Genomic DNA, 24,304 nt, shown 5'->3' with positions numbered 1-24,304 from the left:
ACAGGCAAGTTACGTTGGCTACATTTCTAGGAAACATACTAGTCCATCACTACAGGTCGCTGTATGTGGAAAGGAACTACAAAGTTTGGTAAAAACATATGTATTCCATACAGTGATACCCGACTAATTATTTGGAGCAGCATAAGCACCATATTAAAAAGGAAACCTACTCAACGCCTTTATGTCTGCCACCAACAATGCTCATGTTCTGGCCAATAAAAATGGCTAGCGCTATCAATTTGTAGTCTTCAGTCAATAGGCAAACACCCAGGTGTTTCACACCCTGTCCATGCATAGTTCAAGAGGAACTTGTGCTGTGCAACATTTCCATTCCTCGACTTTTTTCAATTTAAATATCCTCTATAGAGAAGGGAAAAAAAATGTAGCTGCATGGGCAGGGCGTGGGCAAGGCAGCTGTTGGAACACAATGGCAGGTTCGAATGGGACTGTAAAAACCCTGGGATGTGTCTCATCCTGGGCATGCAGGAACCAAAGCAAGTTAATCACAGGGCCGTGTCGGCAGTAAGCTGGGGTGCAACCCACGTATTGGCTCAGCATGTCAAATAGATAGTGGTTTATAGTGTACTATATTCAGCCAGTGTCTGCAGATCATAGAGCAGTAGTAGCTGGTTTAAGAGAACCTATCCTGGTAGTTCCAGCACTGGTATTAGCACCTAAAGCCGGTCACTGAAAATGGGGGCACAATAACCATTGCAAACAATCACTGTAATCCTTTAGCAAGTCGGCAAATCACAACAACTTAATAGTAAATAAGTGTTAAAAACATTTGTTTTGCCTTTGTTCTATATTGTGGTAGGGGGCGCCGTTGGTGGCGCTTTCCCCAAGCGCAAAAATACCTAGTTCTGGATCTGCTGAATAACCTTAAAAGTTTGTCATGTTGATCAACAAAAAAAGGAGAGCCCTGTACACCACTGTGTATTCTGATAGTGCTGATAGTAATATGCACCAAGACACAGAAAGCATCATTACTGGGAGCCCCTGACAACGTCTTTCGGAGACTGTTTATCTTTGGGACAAGAAGCCAATTCCCTCCTATTTGCTGCTTAGTAAGGAAAACACAAGCCAGTTTGACATTGCCTTTGATCGGTGAAAAATTTACCCAAGTTTGAATTCAGCTCCAAAAGGCCATTTTAACGTTTTATGAAACTTGCAAAAAGTGGAATTAAAAAATTAAACTACAGCTATTAAAAAAAAAAATATTCAAAATCGCACATTTTTTATTTATTGGCTATAATTTGAGGGAGGGAGAAAAGGCAAGAAGAAATAAATAAATTTGGGGGGTGGGGGGGAGAGAGGGAGGAAAGACAAACCGGTAACTTTTACCACAAAAACAAAACATTAACCTTACATATAACCAGTACATTTCTTGATGATCCATGTAATTTATAAATACATTGTAAGACCCTCCTTAGGCCTTGCCCCCGCTGCATGCTGCAGCGTCCGCTGTGGCGGACGCTGCGCTCACCAGAGCCCTCCCCGCAACGGCGCCGGGCCCGCTGCGAGGGGGGGCCGCAGTGCTCGCGCGAGAGCTACTCCTGCTCTCAATAGAATTGAGAGCAGGAACTCGCGTCGAGCGGCTAGGCACGCCCCCCGGCGGTTCAGCCAATGAGGGCGAACCTGCCGGGTGACGTCATGGCCGCGCCCCCGTCACTCCTCCGGCACGCCCCCCCGGTCTCTGCTCCTGCAGTGAGCTGCAGACCGGGGAATCGCCGGAACGCGCAGCCGAAAGCGCGGGCGCGCATTAGAGCGCCGTGACCGGGGCCTTAGCCTTAGAGGGGAGTAAATTCTAAACAGATTATTGTCCTCAAAAAGGTTCACACTGTAGGTCTGGTGCTTTTAACAGTTTGGTATAATAATTCACTATATTTTCATGCCTGTAGTGATTATGTACAACAAGGTCTGCGTTTAAGCAACATTGGAGTAGGACTTTCTGAAGTCCTTCACTGAAAGACAATACATATGCTCTTAGTTTCACCATTTCCTCTGCAGCTTTAGCTCCTGTAAAACAATGCCAACATCAATTATGCACCTTAATTGAACATCTTAATAAGTGGCAAGTGGTTGTATAAACAGGACACCTTCATTTACTAATGTTTGTTATAAACAAGCTTTAAGAGTATTACGGGGGGGGGGGGTGGGGTGGAAGAGACATGAGTTGGCCAATAAAACGAAATACTGTGGTATCAGTGTATTATTGAAAACAAGTATGGGCAGGTACAAAAGTTTCAACTGCTAAATGTCTTCATGAGATACTGTATACAAAAGTGTATGACTTTTTGGGACAGACTTGGAAAATGTTAATATTTCCTGCTATTTGTTACTTTTAAGTGTTTTAATTAATCTGGTACTTCAGGGGTTAAGATTGGTTAGAAATTGTGTTAAAACACAAAGATTATGTGGCCTGTCAAAGCATGTCTACAGTCGGTTGTATAGGACTGAGAATCTAGAGATAAGGGCATCAGGTTTGCCAAAGCTGGGATTAAATTATGACTGACACTCAAGTGAACAGGACACTTCTAAAGTTACGTTCAAATCTATTCTTCAGAGGGTTCTGCAAGGTTCAAGGGGCGTGACTAACCCTACTGTTCAAAAGAAAATATGGAATCCTGGACCTGACACCTATTCTGAAGTAGAACATTTAGATATTTGTAACCGTTGCAAGAAACGGATGCAATTAGGCCAAACACTTGAGGTTTAGGAGGTGCATGTGACAAATATTCATGTCACTCAAATTTAGGAGCAAACCGGTCAAAATTAGTATTGCTGAAGTCAGCAAACGTGCAGAACCCAATGATATGACTCACGTGTTTAAGTATTATGGCCACGAAGTTACAAGGCCTTTTATACTGTATATTCAGACCACATCTAAACATCGCAAGACCAGGTTATATATTTTTTTCTTTCAAGTCGGAAATGTCAACCTAGAGCCGATTTACGACGGGGTTGGGTTTTATTTGTTTCAATGCAAAAAGGTTGGGCATAAATGTTGGCATGTTTGAATAGAAAATTAGAATTCAGAGGTGTTGTGTTTGGTATCAGACACGTCAATTTTTCATATTTTCTACGCCAGTGAACTCTCTGGTGAGAACCTAAGACAGACACACAGACACACAGACACACAGACACACAGACACACAGACACACAGACACACAGACACACAGACACACAGACACACAGACACACAGACACACAGACACACAGACACACAGACACACAGACACACAGACACACAGACACACAGACACACAGACACACAGACACACAGACACGTAATGTTTTAGGCTCTGAATGAACGGTTTGCACCCTTTGTAGGGAGTATTTACATTTTCGGACTCATTTTGCTACAAGTGTGTGAAGTGCATAGTTTCTTTGATAAAAAGGGACCTTAGACTGCATGCAATTTCATTTATGATATTTCTTGGGTGATTTCAGCAGATAGATGTAGATTGCACTCAAGAGTAAATATTAACTGATTTGAAGTACCTTGGAGGCGAACGCCGAGTTGGTTAGTTTAGCCGTCTGTATTAACACTGGTTGCATATAGGCATACCCCAGTTTAAGGACACCAACGTGTAAGGAAATATTTACAATAGCACCATACCCGTGTCCGTACGCTCGCTTTGTGAATACGGACACTTATTCTGCCTTACAGACCACGTAGTAGTGACAAGCCGATTTCCCCTCGCCCAATAGGCAGCTCGCGAATGCGCCCGTCAGCACGTCCTGAACAGCAATACCGGCTCCCTACCTGTACAGAAGCATTGATAAGTGGGGAAAAGGTAGTGCTTCGCTTTACATACATGTTCTGGACCCATTGCGTACGTGTAATGCAGTGTATGTCTGTATATAAGTAACGTGCTCACAAGTGTGCTGTGGGTGACAGATGGGACAGATTGAGGAGAGAGATTGTTCATTTGAGTGAAAATTGGGCAAGCTTGCGAGCTGTGTATTACCCCTTGTCCCATATGCAGGTCACATGCTCAGAGGTGTGCTGTACGTGACAATAACAAACATTTAAAATAAATTAAATTCCCAAAATTGACATTTAAGATGAAGTTCAGTCTTGTGTCTTCACCGTACCCCAAAATACTAGCAGTTGTGTTTGTCAACTTTTTAGATGAGATTAACCTTATGATGCCCAATGTGGGTTAGTGAATATTTGAAGTGTAATCGTGACAAACCTCCCCTTTGAACGACCACACTAGAAGTGTCACCCAAGAGTTTTTTCTATGGCAATATTAAGACTTTTCCCACCGCAGGACCATTCACAGCTTAAAAAAAAATAATCATGGGAAACAAAACATCTAAATCTAGAGCCTCCGTTATAAAAAAAAAAAAAAAAAAAAAAAAAACTCTATTGAAGAAAATGCAGGGACAAAAAGCTAAACTAGACATTTCACAACCATACAAGGAGCTCCTTTAACACTTTCTGGTAAAAAAATTTTTAAAAAAAGCAGTTGGACATCTGATTTTACTTAAATCAAGCTTCATTCAAAGCCGTTGATTTAAAGTCATTTTAATATTTGCTTTATGATTTCAGAAATGTAAATACTTCAAGTGCAACTGCCAAAATCTTAATTTGAGAAAACACGTTTCTTTAAATAAAATGTCGCCAGTAATAATAATACTAATACAAGATTCAGAGTAGAGAAAGCAGCGTTTGGGAAATATCTAGCATAGCATTGGACAGGCATCATATGCAAGGCCTGGAGTCCAATTCTAACACCATAATAAAGTGCACACCACTACTAATGACCTTATTTTATCACACAAAACGTAAATCATTTATTCCCCCATTTAGGTATTACTATATTATAATGGCACCCCAACACCAACTTTATGCAATGAGTTGGAACCAAGTATGCATGGTTTAGAAGTGTTGGTAAACCAGCACTGTGCACGATATTTAATTCCCAGCTTAAGCAGACTGTAGCTGCTCTATAAATTGCAGGTCACGTCTCAAATATTCTTTACAGCTCCTGTAGTGAGAAACTCTTGTATGCCACGCGCAGAATGAGGACTTCAACCATCAATTCCATTTGTTAACATAAGCCACTCATGGGAACAGCAGGCACCACACTCCAGCACTGAAATGCTACACACTATAATAGATTAATACATGCACAGCAGTTTAAAAAAAATAAAAAAATATGTACCAGCAGCTCATCCTTCATATATAGCAGGTTTATTAAAATAAATAAGCTTGGTACCGCTACTAAAGCATCCGATACTGCGTGCAACCAGAACATGAATTCAGTTTAGTCTCTACTATAACAAATAAATATTATGATGCAATCCCTGGTAGCAAACCAAAAAAACATTTAAAGAATTAAACAACCTAACAGACCTTCCATAAACAAATGCAACCATACTTCAAACCAAGAAACAGCTGCTTTTCTTTCTATGGAAGCCAAGCACAAATGCTTATTTATTTCCTTGTGTTCTAATTCGTGTATTGGATGGCACATGGCTTTGTAGAATTTCAGAGCCCGTGCGAGGTGACAGTTTTCAATGACAACTCTTGCTGGTCATAAAACAGTACTCCAACAATTACATTAACAATGACCTTTTGAATAGCAGTAAACCTTTAAGTCAAGATGGTATTTAAAAAAATACTCAACTTGGGGTCTCAGACACAGTAAGTGAGATCATTGCACACTGTATCAAGGCAAACACGCACAATTACAGTCAAGAGTACCTGACATTTCAAAAAGATGCAGACCCCAGGAATAGCTCACGCGCAATATCCTAATTCAATAGCTGTTGCCATGGCAACACGAAAAGTGGAAGCTTTAGCCTTTTATTTAACATTATGGCTTAAGGATTATTAGTATTTTATTTTTTAAATAGAAGAATATTGCATTGCCTTTAAAGCAGCAGTTCAAGCAATATCCTACATGTATTTTTTTTAATAAATCAGTTCTGTACTATGAAAAAAAATAGAATGTTTTAAAGACATTTTTAATGTTTCTAATGTAGGAAGAATTTCCAAAGTGACAGCCCCCTTCCCCTTCTGACAGGCTCTCCTCTTGAGCCCCGCCCTCTCTCCAGCAGTGCACCAATTTTATCTAGTAACTTCCCAGTCAATCATAGTCCAGGACTACATTGCCCAGAATGCTGTGCAAGAACTGAATTAAATAACCCGGAGCAAGCGATCGATTACAGGAGGTAATCACTGGCAGTGTGCAGATTGTATTGATGCACATATTGAATGGGGAAATTTAAAAAAAAAAAAAATTATATATATTTATTTTTTTACGGCAGCTTGAACTGCAGCTTGAACTGCAGCTTTAAGTGATGGGATTACTCTACAGCAAGTGCTCAATTTCCATGATTTTTCTTTGCAAACTCGTATTAACAAGGAAGGTCTCACGAAACAGGACAACCTTGTCTTACAATCAGAAGTCTCCCGATTCAGGAGTAATTGCCAATAATTAAATGAACAGGAATGCTTATGGGGGTGCAGAGTTCAATATTCTTTCCTTGGCCGCCCATTGGAACTGAACCACTTGCCAGACTGAGGTGGTCCTAATAGAAACACTTGTTTCAACAGGAGTTGCATACAAAAACTATTGTGGTGCTGGTAGATACCTGGGAACCTACAATACATGCATTTATCACCAGCTTCATACTGTACCGTGCTGCAGAGGGCAAGCTGCAGCGATAAGTGCAGAGTTACCAAGCAAATGAGAAATTTCACATGGTAGCCATTAATAAAGTCCGTATTTATTATTATAGGCTAAAGCAGTAAAATTCAGGGCATTATTGAAAACCCTGCTCTCTGATTGGTTAAAATTCCGGGCATTATCCACAGTAATGCCCTGAATTTCAGCAGCTTGCAAAATGCAGTTTTCAATCTGTTTATTTCCAGCCAATCAGCTTTCAGAACAGCTGAGACAGGGCAGGGGATTGGTTTGAATTAAGTAAAAGCTCTGAGACATGGCAGGGGATTGGTCAAAAAGTATCAGCCACGGGCTGACTCCTCCCCCTCCCGAGCTGACAGATTTTGAGCAGATTCAGTTGAATGGGGGGGTGGGGAGACTGCAAATAAGTTTGTGTGTGGTGTGTGTAGAGCTTGGGGGGAGAGTGCAAAGTTTAGTAAGTGGCTGCATTTTTTATTGTGGCTGCAGTGTGTGTGTGTGTTGTGCTGTTGTATGTGTAGCAGCAGTTTCTGTGAGTGTAGAGCTGGTGTGTGTGTGTGTGTAGAGCTGGTGTGTGCGTGTGTGTGTGTGTGTCAGTAGCAGTGTTTATGGGCGGCCGTGTGTGGATATAGATATCTGCAGTGTAAGCGTATATAGAGGTGGTTTCATGTATTTACCATTTTATTTTAATAAAAAAATCTATTTAACTATACAAAAGTGTCTATTATTTATGAAAAAAAATCTACATTTAGCCTATAATAGTAATAATCCCCTCAGAACAGGGCATTACTGGCCAATAATGCCCTGGCTGGGTTAAAGTCCCTCGGCTTCGTCTTGGGCCTTCAACTCTTCCAGCCAGGGCATTATTGGCCAGTAATGCCCTGTTCTGAGGGGATTATTACTTAAATAGAAAGCTACCGGAATATTCAAAGTGATACAAATAAAAAAAAAGGGTAGTGATAATATATACCAAGTACAGAGTGAACCAAATAAGCAGAAAGTTAACCCCCAATATAGTTCCTAGTTTGTGAGGGTCTTAACTTGTGTGTTTAATACTACTAATATCTTACTCTATTGTCTATTGCTCTTGTACTCCATGAAGGATGAACCCTTTCAGTTAAGTTTTTATTTTTTTCCTACCCTCTCCTCAGGAACCCAAGATACAGTATGTAAAGTTTGAACAGCTACCCATCCACAAATATTCATATATGTGCACACGTCATTGGTAACACACTGGTTACACTAAACTTGGTTGAGAAACCCTGTTAGAAATAAGACTCATTTTGCAGGGAGACCTAATGACTTCCAGGTCACATCTGTGATGGTAGGGGCAGCATGGCAAGTTGCCTGCTTGCTGCCCTTGCCCATAATGATAAGCTACCCAAAGCAAGGGTTAACAGCCATGTCAGTGACACAATGGCCTACACCCTGGTCAAAGCATGTTAAGTGATGTCATTTATTGTTACTATGTAAATGCACTTTTCTGTGTGACTGTTTAGCTGGGCTAACAAAATGGCTCAGTGATGAACCCACATGATTCAGGGGGCTGGCCTTTGTATAGGCCAGTTGGAGTGTTGGGCTGCGTCCCCGCTGGCGTTGACCGCGCTCATGCTTTTGAGCGGTGAGGTCACCAACTAAGCATGAGCGCTGGGTGTCCTGTCTATTTTGCAAGTGCACATGTGGAGGCATTGGGGCATGATGAGCGTGCTTCAAAGTAACTTTGTGTCATCCTCAAGCGCCAAGCATGGGAGCGCGCATGCCACGTGAGCAGGGACATGAGTATTAAGATTCCAATAAATAAAAACGGCAAGCACCCAGCGTACAGCAAGCACGGTCAGTGCCAGCGGGGACGCAGCCTTAAGGGAGTCGGGTGAGATGTGTCCACCTGTTAGGAGAATACATACTCCCAAGCTGGAGCATTGTCCTCCACCCCATTCGCTCGACAGATCACCACCCAGTCTTCCATGTTTCAGATGATGGCTGAAAAAGTATAACAGCTGACTTCACTAATAGCTCCACAGTTGTCCCTGGGTAGTCTCAGTGTCTAGAGACCTTGTGTTGTAACTGTCGCTTTGTTGCCGGTGACTGATGTAGGCCTGCTCATTTTAACTGAGTAATACATGTTTCTTATTGTATGACGAATGTTCTCTGATGTCTCATTGTACTAGTCTGTTAAAAATGAGCAGGCCTACGTTTTGAAAGCCTTAAAAGCAGGGATAGAAAATTAGTGCACAGGTTGATTCCAAAGGTGCCTTCAATTCTGTTCCTGGTGCCTGGGTTGCAGTGTGACAAGGAGCCATCACCGATTGTGCTTGTTTCAGGCTTCTAAGGCCTCAGGCATGGTCAGAGCCGGCACTGAGCCCCTGCAGCCGCAATGAGAGCGGCTTTAGCAGGGGCTCGCGCACGCTTCCGCTCGCCTGCAGAAGCGTGTGTCTTAACAAATGTTACGTTTCAGAGCTCACCGGAGCACAGGGCCGATCACGTGAACGGTTTGCCCAATGAGGGCAAACCAGCTCCATGACGTCACTGGCCCGCCCCCAGACACGCCCACGGACGGCGCGTGCTCTAAGGCCAGGAAAAGCACCGCTTTCCCTGAGCCTCAGCGCGCCTCCGCACGGGTGAAGTGTCTATGGACTAAGCCTAAGACAACATCATAGTTACATAGTTACATAGTAGATGAGGTTGAAAAAAGACGTACGTCCATCAAGTTCAACCTATGCTAAATTTAGACAGATACTTTATCCTATATCTATACTTATTGATCCAGAGGAAGGCAACCAAAAAACCCCATTAAGGGGAAAAATTAATTCCTTCCTGACTCCAAGAATTGGCAACTGGATTACTCCCTGGATCAACATCCTTCCCATGTATACTTATTTGGTATATCCCTGTATACCTTTCCCATCTAAAAAGATGTCCAACCTTTTTTTACATCAGTAACTCAAATTGTAAAGATCAGTAACAAAGCAGGGTTTTTTTTTTTAGAAAATTCAAATATGTCTTGATTACATTGAAAATTAAAAAAAAAAATGTATAACCATGTATAGCTAAAGCAAATAAGGAAAATCAGTACCCTCAAACCAGTGGCACCCCAACCAAATAATTCAGAAGGGGATACACAAAACATAAAAAGTTTTAATATACCTGTCCCCCTTTCTGCCCCTACCCTTTCTCCCTTTTATTTTTTCCTCCATGTGTTAATGGTGGCCTTTGAAACAAAAAAAAATGTACATGTTCTACTGTTCACGACAGTTTACCCTTTCGCTATCCCTCAATGTCTGAGGGAAACCTTTGTTGGAGCAACGTGGAGAAGAGGCCTTTATACAGCAGTGAATCGATAAGGGCTGATTAAGAATGAGAACGATATACACACACAGTAAACACACAGCTGGGAGCCAGAGTTGTCAGCTTCCAGTTTTAGGCTGCACTAAAGGCACTTGACTCAATCATGGATCCTTCAGGTTATGCAAAAGTGATTACAGATTCAGGTCCAGCAATTCAGCGCCACTGAAAGAAGCATTTTGGTCTGTCACACCACAAGTAATGTAACACAAGCAACATTAGCAAGATAAGCACAGTGGAATACAAGATACTTAAACGTGGCACTAAAACCAGCCTGTGTTTGCACGCACCAGTAAGTCAATCGCACTCAACTTACAACTGCTTGGGTTTATAAAGAAAGCCAGGACTAAAAGGAACATTACTGTGAACTAGTGTTTCGGAAGTAAATGCTTTGTTTGGGTAAAGATTGTAAATCTCCCCCTCCCAATCTCCTGAGATTAGATCTGGGATCGAAAAATCCTGAGCGCCTTGTCACCTAAAATTTCTCTCATAGAGCATGTGCTGTGCATAGTGGCGACTAACCTGTCAATCACTGGTGCGACAGGCAACAGCGCTCCCCAGCGACAAAGCCAGATCTGGCGTACTGGACTGGCAGCAGCGGTGATTTGCAGGACAAGTGACCGCCACGCAGCTCTGTGAGGAAAGCAGCAGGCAGAGGCTGTGTGAGGGTGGGCGGCGGGGCCACCTTCACTCTGTCCGCCCCTATGGTCAGAGTGCTCATTTATCTGCACATTAAGCAGAAACATGAATATCGGAGATGATTTAGAGAAGAAATGTACACCGTGCATCTATGCTTGGGGGTGATTCTTATTTTTTAACCGCGATGATCAAAACAAAATGTACAAAAAAAGCAGGGTTCTGCATTCATTACATTTTGGAGGCTGCCAGCCAACTTCTGCTACCCTCAACTTTCTTTTGGTGATAATGTTCCTGATCGAGAAACACCACCCAGACAACACAGAAAGCCCCCTGTTGTCATAGGAATGCCGTCAAAGCCACATCATTCGTCATGGAAACAGCCCCCAATAAACTGGGATATGCCCCCCTAATGGTCACAGGAATGCTAGTGGGATCGTGTCCCCTGTGACACTGGATAGCTCCTTTCAGGTTAAAGGCAGCGAGGAACTGTAGTTTTCTTTATTTTGGTGAGGAAAATAAAAACAAAGAATCGGAAATAAAGAATTCAACCCAAAAGACAAAACATTACACTTACTCAGCAGAACTGCATGCAACGTACAGCATACCGCTTTGGAAAAAAGGTTTTACTGATCACATGGGCTGTACCTGTAAATGAGAAATCCATGGGCTCAGCTCGTGAACTCAAAAAGTTCAAAGAATAGCAAGTTCTTTTTAATTACATACTAAAAATGTATTGCATTAGTCAGGGATAGGTGTGTGCTCTGACTAATGGAATACATTTGAGTTAACTAAAATGCCCCGTCCTCAGTTCAGGAGTAGGGCACCAATTGAGGTGGTATGTATGCTGGATACCAAATTATCCAAAATGGTGTAGGCGGGACTTTGCGTTGTATATACAGTGACCCATTACAGATTTGGCAGCAATGCTAGAAGATGACAGGGAAGCAATGATACCAACCTGCGAGAACACTAGCCTATAATAAAGAGAACATTAACAATTCTGCCCAATTGTGTAGATTTTGCACCAGATTGCTTTGAGTGCCATGACCCCTGCAGCATGCAAAATCACGTCACCTCTTCTCCAAAGTGATCATGCGATCGCTCGGTTACTTATGACAGAACGGACAATGTCTCGAGATCTCCTCTTGTTGCAAGTTCGCATTCTACCCGGAAACACTTTGTTGAATACAAAGACGAGCAGTTTTTTTTCATATATTTTCTCAGGAGAAAATGGTATGTTCCATACATTCTGAAAGTAAAAACTCCAAAAACATACATCTGCCACTCTTGCTGCGGCCTTTAGTATTACAACCATGATGTACCTGCCCAGTGAGATACACTATTTTAATACAATGTAGATCTACTTTCAGCTGCACATCTGACATACTATCAAATTGCAAGCTATGCTTATGGATTGTCTGCCGCGGAATGGGACATTTTGCCATGACCAAAACACTTCAGTGGGACAGTTGGCACGATGTCCAGTCCACCATGCACCTGACCTGACAAAGCCCAGCCAGGTCTGCCGCTCCAACAACAGCCTGTTTAAATGTCCCGCGCCGGACTGTTACACTGCCTAGACCGGCCGCTCCGACGCACCTTGATTAAGTGTCCCACGCAGGACATTTAAACATGCAGTTGTCGAAGCGGGTGGTCAGACACGGCAGACCTGACTTGTCGGCTCGGGCACAGGAGCAGACATCGCGGTGAAGTGTCCCCACGCTGAAATTTCCCTACGGAAAAGTGTCCCGTGGAGGAAAACAAATGGCGTTTTGGTCATAGCCAAACAGCCGCAGCAAAACGTCCTATACCGTGACTGCCAATTTTTTGTGATGAGCAGGATGAGGAAATATATCATTCAACTTCAGTTACTGTTGACCTCATATCAAGCGCCATAAAAGAGTTCACCTTTACATGTACAGTACTACACAATGTGAAGGTGCCTATTAACCCCCTCACTGCCAGAGGGGCTGGTAACACATGGTGATCCTTTAAAAATACTTTTTTAAAAGTCAACCTTAATAGATCGAGTCATTTCTAACTGAGTAAGAACTTTAGTGATCTATTCATTTGCTCCATTCATCATTTCTGCCCAAGGACGTAAATTGTTCTTACACAACGTTGAAACTCTAGTAAATTAGTTTGCAGAGGTAAAAATAGATTGAATTCTTGTTTTTGAACCTTTGACTAGTTATGTACAGGCATACCCCGCATTAACGTACGCAATGGGTCCAGAGCATGTATGTAAAGCGAAAATGTACTTGAAGTGAAGCACTACCTTTTTTCCCCACTTATCGATGCATGTACTGTACAGCAATCGTCATACGTGCAGAACTGATGTAAATAACGCATTTGTAACCAAAATAAATACAGTAGGCTTTACTGAAAGAAAATCTTTAATGTCAGCTGATTTTTATTACTACTGCAGGCAGATGCAAAATGGATGAACGGAAAATTATGTAAATGAATAAATAGAATATTAAATTAATAATTTTAACACCATTATATTTTCTATTTCCTGGCATAGGGAACCGATGGAAGATCTGATATTTTTACTGAAAGGAAACAAATGTTCTCTGCGGTCACTGGAGGTAGACATTAAGAAATGGGATTTACCAGTTTAGCTTTCAAGAGTATTTTATAACAGATAACACGCTCTGTAAATACAGCACTGAAATAATCTTCAACACCTACTGTAACACATTTTGTAGTCCTGTGATCTGTGGGTTACAGGAAGGGGGAGTGAGGAACTGGTGTGGTTTTATTTAGTTAAAATAGAAGAATTATCTTGTTTGGCATTTCTTATTTTGTCACTTGCTCACCATAGAGAAAGGCACACGCTGTTTTTGGGGGGTGTTTGACCACAGGTGTAACAAGTGTGGTTTTGTAACTCTTGGTGCGGTTTGTATGGGAATGGGCGTTTTGTATGTTGAGCCAGCAGAAATAATTTCTTATTGCCTGCCTTGCACACTTTCTTATGCTGTGACAGGGATGGCAGAGAGTCATGAATGCAATAGACTGGTTTTGTACAATATCCTAACATTGGGTGTCTATCATGCTACCCTCATGCTCCTTTTCAAGCAGGGCTGATCCTGATTTTAAATTCATGGTGACCATAGACTTGTGGCTGGAAAGGCAATCATTATGCAGTTTTGAGTTGATGGCGGCGCCCAATCTCTCCGTTCCCCCTGCCCTCCCCCTCCCATCTGTCCCTGTTCCCCCCCCCCCCCCTCCACTCCCGCTCCGAATGAAGGAGGTTGAGGTATTGTAGAGAGTGGCGCACGCCACCCCCGCACACAGGGGTATAGTGCAATTAAAAATAAATTTATGTACGCGAGTGTACGTAAAACAGGTGTATGCCTGTACCAGGTACCGAGCGCTTTTTCAGATACCCGGAAATTACCCAGACCCGGCAGCTGGGACCGGCACCAGGTAATTTCAGGGCAGCTGAAAATAGTTAAACACTTACTTACCTGCAGCTGGCGACGGAAGACCTGTGAGGAAGACCGCGGCGACATCTGAGACCAGCTCCTCCCCGGCTGTCCAATAGAAACGCTCTTGCTATGGTCACATGCTTCCTGGCTCACACAGGTATCAGCTGTGTGCTCTGTTCCTGCTGCTCCCATTGGATGAACAATGACTTCGGCTGCTGCCACCACGACTTATGCTGCTGGTCTCAGATGTCGCTGCGGTCCTCCTCACCGGTCTTCCGTCCCTGCAGGTAAGTGCCGTCCGGGTAACCAGCAGGGTAAAATGTTTCGTTTTGGCCAGGTACCCCGTTAACAGGTTTTTTTGTTTTTGTAAAGGAGACACACACCATTTATCTTAACGCTGGCGAGAGGTCTAGGACAAAAAAAAAAAAGTTCTATATATTTTCTTTGTTCTTTTCGGTGTAGCAAAAACCATTTCTTCTAAATGTTCTGCAACCTTCAAAATAATCTGCTGCTGTATACGATTGTACTGAGCATCACAATACACGTCCAGATCTTTACCCTCACAAATCTACGTAAATAGAATATTGAAGTTACACCATATTTATTGTGTTGTACAAGCTGTAATAACATAGGACAGTCCGCCAACAGTAGGAAGAGGTCTCTGCTGGTGTTTAGGCCGCGTCCATGCTCATTGCGCGCGAACAAAACAATGTATTGAAGAGTCAACACTGCACGCACACGTGAGCGTGGGTAGGCGCGATGCGTGCAGAAATTTTTTTTTTTTGTAAAGCGATGCCGGGCTCACGTGCACAGTTCAGCCAATGAGGGCTAACTGCTCACGTGACGTCACTGGCACCCCCCCCTCCCCAGCCTCGTCACGACCCCCTTCGCGCAACACTGCGGCCACGGATCTCAGCCGTGCGTGACATCACACCGCTCAGTTCCGCTCGCGCAATCAGCATGGATGCGGCCTTAGTCCGTGTCCATACAGCCTTCGCCCTCACAGAGGCGTGTGTCTGACGTCACCCGCGTGAAGCAGGTGTGTTTTTCGGACATGCCTTCCGTCAGGGGGCGTGACTATGGGCTTGCCAGTGACGTCACGGAGCTGGTTCATCCTCATTGGGCGAACCGCACACGTGGCCTACCCGTCGCACCGAGATCAGTTTCAACTGATGTAAGGCGCACCCCCTCCTGCTGTCCTGTTAAGGCAAGGTGATCGCACCGCGCGGTCTGCGGCAGCATGGACAGCCATAGACTGAGTACCTCGTTTTTTATGTTTATATTTTACAAAGGTCCAATTCCTGCAGCAGAGTGTTCACATGGCAATGCCTGTGCTTATTCTCACTTTGTACACTCAAGGCAGCACAGAGCTGTATTCCAGGAAAACTACAAAGTATCTGATCAGAAAAAATACTTATCTTCATCTTCTCAGATAAGGCTCTCTACATAATCACTAACTGGGAGGGACTTTGCTCAATATTAACTTAGATTTGGGTATATTGAAGTGAAACATACTTCTTTGATGGCACGTACCTAAATTCTCATAGGACAAACTCCTTCATGGAGTTGAAAATACGTCACGATCAGGAGTTTGCACGATCGCATGCTCCCTGCTGGCTCAAAATTCACACAGCACTCAAAGTTCATGCAGACGAAAATGAGATCAGGCAACCAAACAGTACTTTAATAAGCAAACCTGCCACAGCACCAGTACTTTTATATCCAAACCAACATTGCCACTAGCAAGACCAATTTCAAGTATATCGCTAAACAGAATGATCACGGCTAAACAAAATCATTTCCCAGTGATACCGGCTTGTGCTATTACAATACATAAACGCGCGAGCTCGGAACACACCCCGTATTTATTTTATTTTTTTACTGTGCGAGTGCTTATTTGCAGGTCATTGCCCATTACCCTGGCTGCAGTGGCAAGCACTGTGTAGTAAGACAGGGATGCTCAACTCCAGACAGAGACACGTCAGATTTTCAGGATATCCCTGCTTCAGCACAGGTGGCTCAGATGCTCAGTTGAAGACTGCTGAAGCAGGGATATCCTGAAAACCTGACCTGTTGGTGGGGGGCGAGGGGGGGTTGACGACTGGTTGAGCACCCCTGTACTGAGATTATGGGGAAAGCCAAGGTTGCAGACTTGTGAATGTGCTCACAAGTGGTAGAACATTTAAAAAAAAAAAAAAAAACAAGGTGAAAGAAATCCTGTTGTACAGTATTGTCAAAAATTGCCATTTTAAACTACAATACCTGAATCAAAACAAAGCTATAATAGAAACATCACTGAATGTAAACATTATGCTTGGCAGGACCACAGTGGTTAGCTCATACCAGATCTGAAATACAGGCTGGGGAAGAACATAGCAACAGACTGTTCTTTGCTGTTGATTTCAATACCCAGTTCCCTGAAGAAAATGAGGAATTCAGAGCATGCTGTGCACTCATCCCTTCACACCCTGTGATTTGAGGAAGAGCATTACCCAGCAGCTGACCTTCGGAGGCCTGTTTGCTTACCAAGAACCAGGGCTGTGTCATGAACACAGGAATTACACACTGGATCAAAAACACTGTGAAAGTGGATCAGCTGCCACATCTCCAGAACACAGAGGATTTTCCTCCAGTCAGGGGAGGGAAACTGGCTGATGGCATATTCAAAATATTACAAACCCTTTGGCATTACATGCAACTTGCAGCAGTTTCAGACTCTCCGCTATCAATGCAAACATCCAAATCCGAAAAGACACAATTGCCTTTGCATATGCAGTCCTAATTGTAATAAAATGCACATGTAAACGCGATTGTGTGCTTTAATGAATATAGTGAGCCTTCTACAGCCTATTTAAAGCTGCAGTTCAGTCTTTTTTTTTTTTTTTTTTTAATTTATTTTTTAAACTTCAATAGTTTCATGTGTGCAATCTCTAATTACCTAAAGAACTGTATAGCTGCCAGTCAATTCGTTCTCCATGTATTGATAGGCGAAATTTGGTGACATAATTAGAGCTGGCATATGTTTTTCTTCTGCTTCTGTCTCTCAGTGGAAGCTCATGAATATTCATAAGCACACCTGCACTGACGTGCTGGAGGGAGGGCAGGGCTGACAAAGGGGTGTGCCAGGGCTTGTGACAGGACATGAAGGGGCAGTGCCTTAGCAAATGGCTGTTAAAATAGAATACAAGAAAATTGGTCTTTCAAAGTTGTTTTTTTTTTAAAAACAGAAAATGCTAAAAGTATTTTTTCTTACTACAGAACTGATTTATTAAAAAAAACACACATGCAGGATATTGACTGAACTGCAGCTTTAATAAATACATTCTCGAACACCCCCAAACCACAGCAAAAAGCAATTCTGACAGTGGAAGACCACTGACTGATCCAACAAGTAGATCTAATATCAAGTGAAAACAGCAGTGCTTTACTGTACATTAGTGATAGGCCTGGCCTACTAAAAAGTACTACAACGTATCTAAACCAGGAGGTAATGTGTTTTTAAATTCTCATCCCATAGTATACCAGCCCCAGTTCACTCAACTACTAAAATAAGGGTGCAAGAAAACATGTGATGACAACCCACAGGCCCTTGCACCACACTGGTACAAAGACCTAATCGGGTCTACCATTAACAGTGGCCTTGGAGGAAGACGGATTTTCAAGGCAGGAAAGAAATGAAACATTGTGTTTTTAAATGTGCGTTCTATTTCTTTCACGGTACATGCTTAAAGCCTCTCAGATTCTCATACAATCTCACCGCTGTCAAAATAACCAAGCGATGCACGGTTTTCTGTCATCCATGATATCCATCGTCTCACATACAAAGTAACAGTACTGCCAAAAAGAATGTGAAGTGGGCACGAAAAAAAGGCATCTTCAAAAACTAAACAGAAAAAAAAAAAACGCAATAAAATTCAGTCCAGAAGAATTAAGAAATGTAGAGCAGACGAAAAAAGTAAGTAGACCTGTGCTATTTTACAATGCCTACTTCAAATACCTGTGGATGGGAAGCAGGTGTAAAATAAGACTTATAAGCAACAGTTCAGGATTGTTAGGCATACATCATTATAACTAAAACAGAATTCAATATATCCAACACTCATCAGTAAACAATTTCCAAATGGGTTGACAAAAAATAAATAACTCTTGATAATTTCACATGAGTTGCTTTACAAGGATTTCAACTCCTGGACACTTAATATCTTCGCTGGGCTGAAGTTCCCCTTTTAGTATTTTAGAACTTAACATACAGTTGGACAAAATATAAAAGAATTTTGAGAGGACGTAATCCCAAACCCAACTCCAATATTTCATTTTGAATTAGAACCAGCTCTTACAAGTCACAAGGAAACCTCAGGGCATAAAACCTTTAATGACAAAAACAAATTTCAGTAATGCCAATTTAATAGTCTGACATGCTGCAAAACCAGGAAAACAACTGCGTTGTAAACCAACAGTCTATCACATCCACATTAAAGGTTAACTATCAACGGTTCAAAGCCAAATGAGACATTACCACATTCCAAAGAACAGGCTTGTGTGAAAGATCTCATCAGCAAACAGGATCCCTGTCAGGTTCCAGCAAACCAAGAGGTGCTTTGATTTGCTTTTAATAGCACTACTATTTTTTTTTTTTGACCATATTAAAGTCAGAAATATTGTGATTCACAAGTAACCTTTATAAAGGCAAATGCATACTTTTTTTTTACGGGGGGGGGGGGGGGAATACATGTTTTAGATTAATTACCAGTGGTTTAAATCCCAGAAAACTAACTAGACATTGAATACTTTTGCAGGTGTATAAACATTTGAGTGAGGTGTGTGCCCTTTGTAAAGTAGAATTGGAAACCGCAGCACAATTGATAAACAAAAAAAACAATCACTTCATTGTCACTAGGTGCCTACAGTGCTGGGCTGATCTGTACCAAGTCCCGAGGAAAATAACCAACAAAATATGAATAATACTCGGTCTTCTGATTAAATGTTAAATGTGATCTCTTAAATGCATCACTCCTATTTCTAAAGCACTTTTACTTCTATGAGAACACAAACGAGGTATACATCATGTCTCTTGTATAAAGTGCAGTGCTCAATAAAGAGTATTCTGGGCACCCTATACTCAGAGGCATACTTCTTACTGCACACCATTTATTGCTTTGTAAACTCAACTATCATACTATGCCCAAATAACTGACATACAGCCAAATAACTACATCCATAAGGTTAGGAAAGTTGCAAAGATACAGCACTGTAGGCAAGCAACAGCTATTACCCAAGGGAATTTGAACAGCCTACAGTACATGAAATGCTTCATCCCAGCACAGTATGGAATCGAAAAGCAAACAAAGGCAAAAGAAAGATGCCACTTACTCAAAGGCAAAGAAGAGTCCGCTGGTGACCAGGATGAGGACCATGGTGAGGTAGAAGACTCCGGTCTGCCTGGCCATCATGATCCTGCCATTGCAGAAGAACTTGTTCCTCCCGGGGAAAACTTCCCATTTCCGCCGTGCAGTAGCTTTCTTCTTTTTGTGGGGAGACTCCATGGGGGATGTGCCACGAGTGCTGATTTCACTGTATCCACACTCTTTCATTGGCCCGCCACCTCCTGGAGTCATTAACGAGACAACCTCAGGTTATAAACACAAGGGGGGGAGGGGGAAAATATATATACGGATCCAAACAGAAAAATGCAACCAAAAAAATTTAACTACAAGTAAAAACAATCCAAAAATCCGACTCAAGGTCTTCTTATACCTCAGTTACGGAAACAAGGAAACTTATAAATGGGGGAAAAAATAAAATAAAAAATCATGTTATAAGGTACCAGAAAAAAGAAAATTAATGGGTTGACTTGAATTGTTTTCCATACGCAGGATTGCTTTGGTAACTAACCACTTGTCAGATTTACGAAGTTTTAGGCCTTTGCAAATTGAGGTCCACTTTGTGTTGTAATCCAGTATAGTGGTCTTCAAATGTTTGCATTACAAATAGAAAAATATGTATTTTATAGATATATTTAAGGGGGGAAAAAGCCCAATTTCCAAGAGTCGACCTGTAGAGTGCCCTCTTGTCCGTCTGGTAGGTTTGGCTGGCAATGGTTTTTCACTGTGGCATTCATAAGAGCGGTAAGAAAGAAAGACGACTTTCTTTCTTCATGGCTCCCATTGGATGGTTACTCTTCTCCACAGATCTTGACAAATTCCAAGCTGCTTCCAGTGTGCCATGCCCACCATCACCCAAATCTCAAAGAAAGATCAGTGACTGAAAAGCCCAGCACTGGATGAATACCAACAAATTTCTGTGTGGTGTACATCAATAATTACAGCGCAACAGAAAAGCTTCTTCGTTTCCTTTAATATATAATGCTGAAGGAAGATTTTATCTCACTGTTCAATATGTCAAATGTATCTATATAAATTGAACAAAAAAATGGCTTAAGCAAGTTTGTCCAACCTTTTGGGCTGGGTTAATCTTCCATAAAAAAAAAAAAAAAAAAAAGAGAGAAAATGACCGTTAAAGATGGTAAAAAAAAAAACTTTCCTTATTCCTTTCCTCCTCTTGTTCTAAAATCCTTCCTATTTCACCATAAACCTCTCTTTTCTCGATAAGGGAATATGTACCCAATGATTATGTATTACAGGAAATAGCAGACAATCCAGAGAGACTGCAACCTGAGCATTGTCGTCACCAGAATGGTCCCTATCCCCTTCCAATCCCTCTGGTCTCAGACTATAAAAATCGACAATAGAAAATTCAGCCTGTCAAAGGCAGGAGAACGCACACGCTCTTTATGGAATCTTTTCTTTTGACGGTATGCGTTGGCTTCTTCGCCAGTTCAAGCTGGCTTCTTCCAAGTAACAAAGACACAGGCAGTAGCTTTCAACACCATGTGCGCACACATCTCTTGCCCTGTAAGGAAAGGGATGAAAGGGAATTAGAATACATACAATAAGTGAACACATCCTAGAGTTCTGGCACTGCTTGGTGTACTAGAAAGAGCTGCCGTTATAAGCGACAGAAGGTGAAAGCACTGTAATAAACCATGTGAAGGAGTGAAAAAAATAGTTATGAGAACAATTACACGAGGATAAAAACCTCCAAGAGCTGTGAATCAGCAATTGTTCCTTTTTCTGTCCTCATACCCACATACAGCTGTGTCCTTTCACAACCTTCCTTCCCTCTTGGTGCTTCACACCTCCACCAAGAGCAAAATGCCTAAAGCTAAAACAAAAAACAAAGATATAGGCACACAATAAATGTTACAATAAGGGGGGAGGTACAGAGTGAAAGCAATGAGGGGGGGGGGGGTGAAAGAACAAGAAATAGCTAGGGGAGAGAAAAAAAAATAAGGGAAAGGGAAAATGGTGAAACAGGAGGGAAAATCAGGAGAAGGAAGCAAAAGAAAGGCATAAGGAAAAAAGACCATGGAGAGGGGAAAAGTGGAGACAGAGCAAGGCTACAATAGTTCATGAGAAGCAAGAGGTATAGCAAGGCGACTAATTCTACATGACTCAATGCAATAAGAGGGTATAGGAGGATCGTGTAATTAGGGTGTATGTCCCAGCCTCCCCACTATTTTTGCACCCATTGTCATACAGCAAAGACCTACACGTGTAATTATGTACATGTGCAATTTTACATAGATTGTATCGTGTATGCGCTGCAAACCCCTCCAGTACAGAGGGGGCAAAACAATGCTCCATAACCCTTCAGCAAAGCTCGTTTTCAAGCACCAACACACTCTGCACAGATATCAGACATAACTGGTCAGGTATTCCCTGATTCATATCGCTGCATGGCACCAACATACACTAACGCACTGCACAGATTGCACTGTGTGAATCACATGCCTCAGGTGCGCACAGCTCTGCACACAGCACGTTTACACCTCCACACATGGCACAGATATACATCGTACAGACCGCTTCCCGATGCAGCCCCCTCCCCCCGGGCAGTGCTGGGGTACACACCCGCCCCCTGGCTACGTCGCTGCTTTCTTTAGGAGGCGCACATGTCCGGGACGCCGCTGCCTTTTCCCACGGTCTCGCCGCAACCCACCTTTCGCTTCCCGTGTCCTCCCTCCCCGGAGTGAAACACTGCGCGCTCCCGCAGCCTCACCGCCTCCTACAGGCGACTGAGCCCTGCGCACCAGCGAGCACATACACACACAACGGCTGCGGTGATGCAGGCAGCCCCGCCCATAGGAGGGAAAGCGCGGGAGCAAAGCGAAGTGGGATTTGTAGTTACTCTAAGCCACACCCGCGATCTTCAGAGCCTTGACTGCCACCCGTAGAACTACAACTCCCAGAACGCACTTGCGTGGATCGTCATGATCTTTGCTGGACGTGGTCCAGGGAGTGACCGGTTGGGGTTTAACTCCTTCTCTGCCGCGCGGCTCCACCATGGGCCGCTGAGCGCGTCACCGCCCATTCCCCCCCCCCCCGCCCCAGTGTAGCGTGGGTTCCTAAATAAACTACAACTCCCAGGATGCAGCGCGTGGCACGTCACGCCTGAGCAGTATAGATTAACAACACGGTGCTAGGTATGGGTTTCCTTTGTGTTATGTGATTACCGGGAAACAGCCCCGATTAAGGGAATTCAATAATAGGAAAGGGAAGCACTAAGCTATCTCAGCACTTGGCTGGGTGTCTTTTAAAGGCAAGGAGTTCACCCCCCCCCCCCCTATTAAAACAATATAACATTGTAAACCCTCCTTACATATCAAAAGTTACAAACTTCCAAACAACAGGGGTGTAAACCCAAACACCCCCTACTCTCCTAACTGCGAGCATGTTAGTAATCTCAGGCCCTCTCAAATTGGGCACGTGAAAACGGGGCAGTGTGTGGTTTTTTTTTTAAGGACGGTACAAAGAAGTGAGAACCTCCTATGAACGCGCCACCATAATATGCCATATATATGTAGCCCTGTTTCCCCCACCCCTAAGTGAGATCTGGGGGTAGGCGGTAACCATGCTACTGGTGCTGCCCTTTACCTGTTGACTCACAGCAGCCTTGGCTGAGTCCCCGCTGGCGCTGAGCGCGCTCATGCTTGGAGAGCGCTCCAAGCATCAGCGCCGCGTGTCCTGCTTGTGCGCGGGGTAGAGGGGGGGGGCATTGCGGGCAGTTGAGTGCACGGGTAAGTATAGGTTTTTTGTTTACCTAAGCGCCGATCGCGGGTGAGCGTGTGCCCACGCACGAGCGCCGTGCGCACCGCGTGTGCGGGGACTTACATCTATATATATATATAAAAGTTAAATCTTGTTTGTCTATGGGTCTGCCACGCCTCTCGCTCTCATTGGCCTGCGGGGTGGGGTGACGTCACAGCCAGGGCTACGCAGGCCGTGAGACTCACACCACCCTCACACCGCGTGCGCCTCTGAGACAGTGGCGACCCACACGCCGTGCACCGCACAATCCAACCGCCTAACACCCTCATCCCACCCGCCCACCAGCCCACTCGACTCTTCTCACCCTGCGGGACCGGGGGGGCAACGACCGCCGGGGACAGAGGTGAGGGGGGACCGAGGTGAGCCTGACCAACGGGGGGGACCGAGGCCTCTGACCAACAGCCTACCCACAGGCCCTACACGCCGGGGGACCGAGGGGAGGTGGGAGAACAAGCGCCGGGACATAACGCTAAAACCACATCACTCACTGCTCACAGCTGTTCTCTGTTGTTCTCCTCACCCCGCGGGACCGTGGGGGTGGGGGACGACCGCTGCCGACCGGGGTGAGGTGGGTGAACGGCCACGCGCGACGGGGACCGAGGTGAGGGGGGAGACAAACGCCGGGAACGTTTGCGGAGCGCCGCACACGCACCCGCCCACTCTACTCTTCTCCTCACCCTGCGGGACCTGGGGGGGGACAACCGCCGCCGACCAGGGTGAGGTGGATCCTCAGCGGGGATCGCCGGAAGTGCCTGGGAGGGGGGAGGGGAAGGAGCGCCGGGGACAGGGTGACCAAGCGCCGGAGAGAGGGGGGGGGAAACAAGCGCAGGGGACAGGGCGGGGGGGGGGCAACACTGCCAGGGGGGGGGGGACAAGCACCGGAGACGGGGGGGAACAAGAGCCAGGGACGTGGGGGAGGGGGGAGAATGATGAGGGCCGCAGGGGGGGAGAGTGATGAGGGTCGCAGAGGGGTGAGAGTGATGAGGGCCGCAGGGGGGTGAGAGTGATGTGCGGTGCAGTGGGGGAGAGTGATGTGGGGTGCAGGTGGGGAGAGTGATG

At 44.1% G+C, this 24,304-nt stretch overlaps 1 protein-coding gene across 5 annotated transcripts in view; it reads right to left on the bottom strand.

The window, feature by feature from the left end:
- ZDHHC14 (zDHHC palmitoyltransferase 14) overlaps positions 1-22,266 on the bottom strand; it is a 164,973-nt gene extending 142,707 nt beyond the window's left edge. For 2 of the 5 annotated variants that reach the window (XM_075596987.1, XM_075596983.1), the window contains exons 1-2: positions 22,137-22,266; positions 19,449-20,987 (exon numbers count right to left, since the gene is read on the bottom strand). In XM_075596987.1, coding sequence (XP_075453102.1) covers positions 19,449-19,693 — 245 coding nt within the window. In that variant the 5' untranslated portion in view covers positions 19,694-20,987; positions 22,137-22,266. The other 3 variants (XM_075596985.1, XM_075596986.1, XM_075596984.1) reach the window with 3 other exon arrangements.
- Positions 22,267-24,304: the final 2,038 nt, after the last annotated feature.

The sequence above is a fragment of the Ascaphus truei genome, chromosome 4 (genome assembly GCF_040206685.1).
Source record: "Ascaphus truei isolate aAscTru1 chromosome 4, aAscTru1.hap1, whole genome shotgun sequence".
Classification (NCBI taxonomy): domain Eukaryota; kingdom Metazoa; phylum Chordata; class Amphibia; order Anura; family Ascaphidae; genus Ascaphus; species Ascaphus truei.
This window is presented reverse-complemented; position numbering and strand designations above follow the sequence as displayed.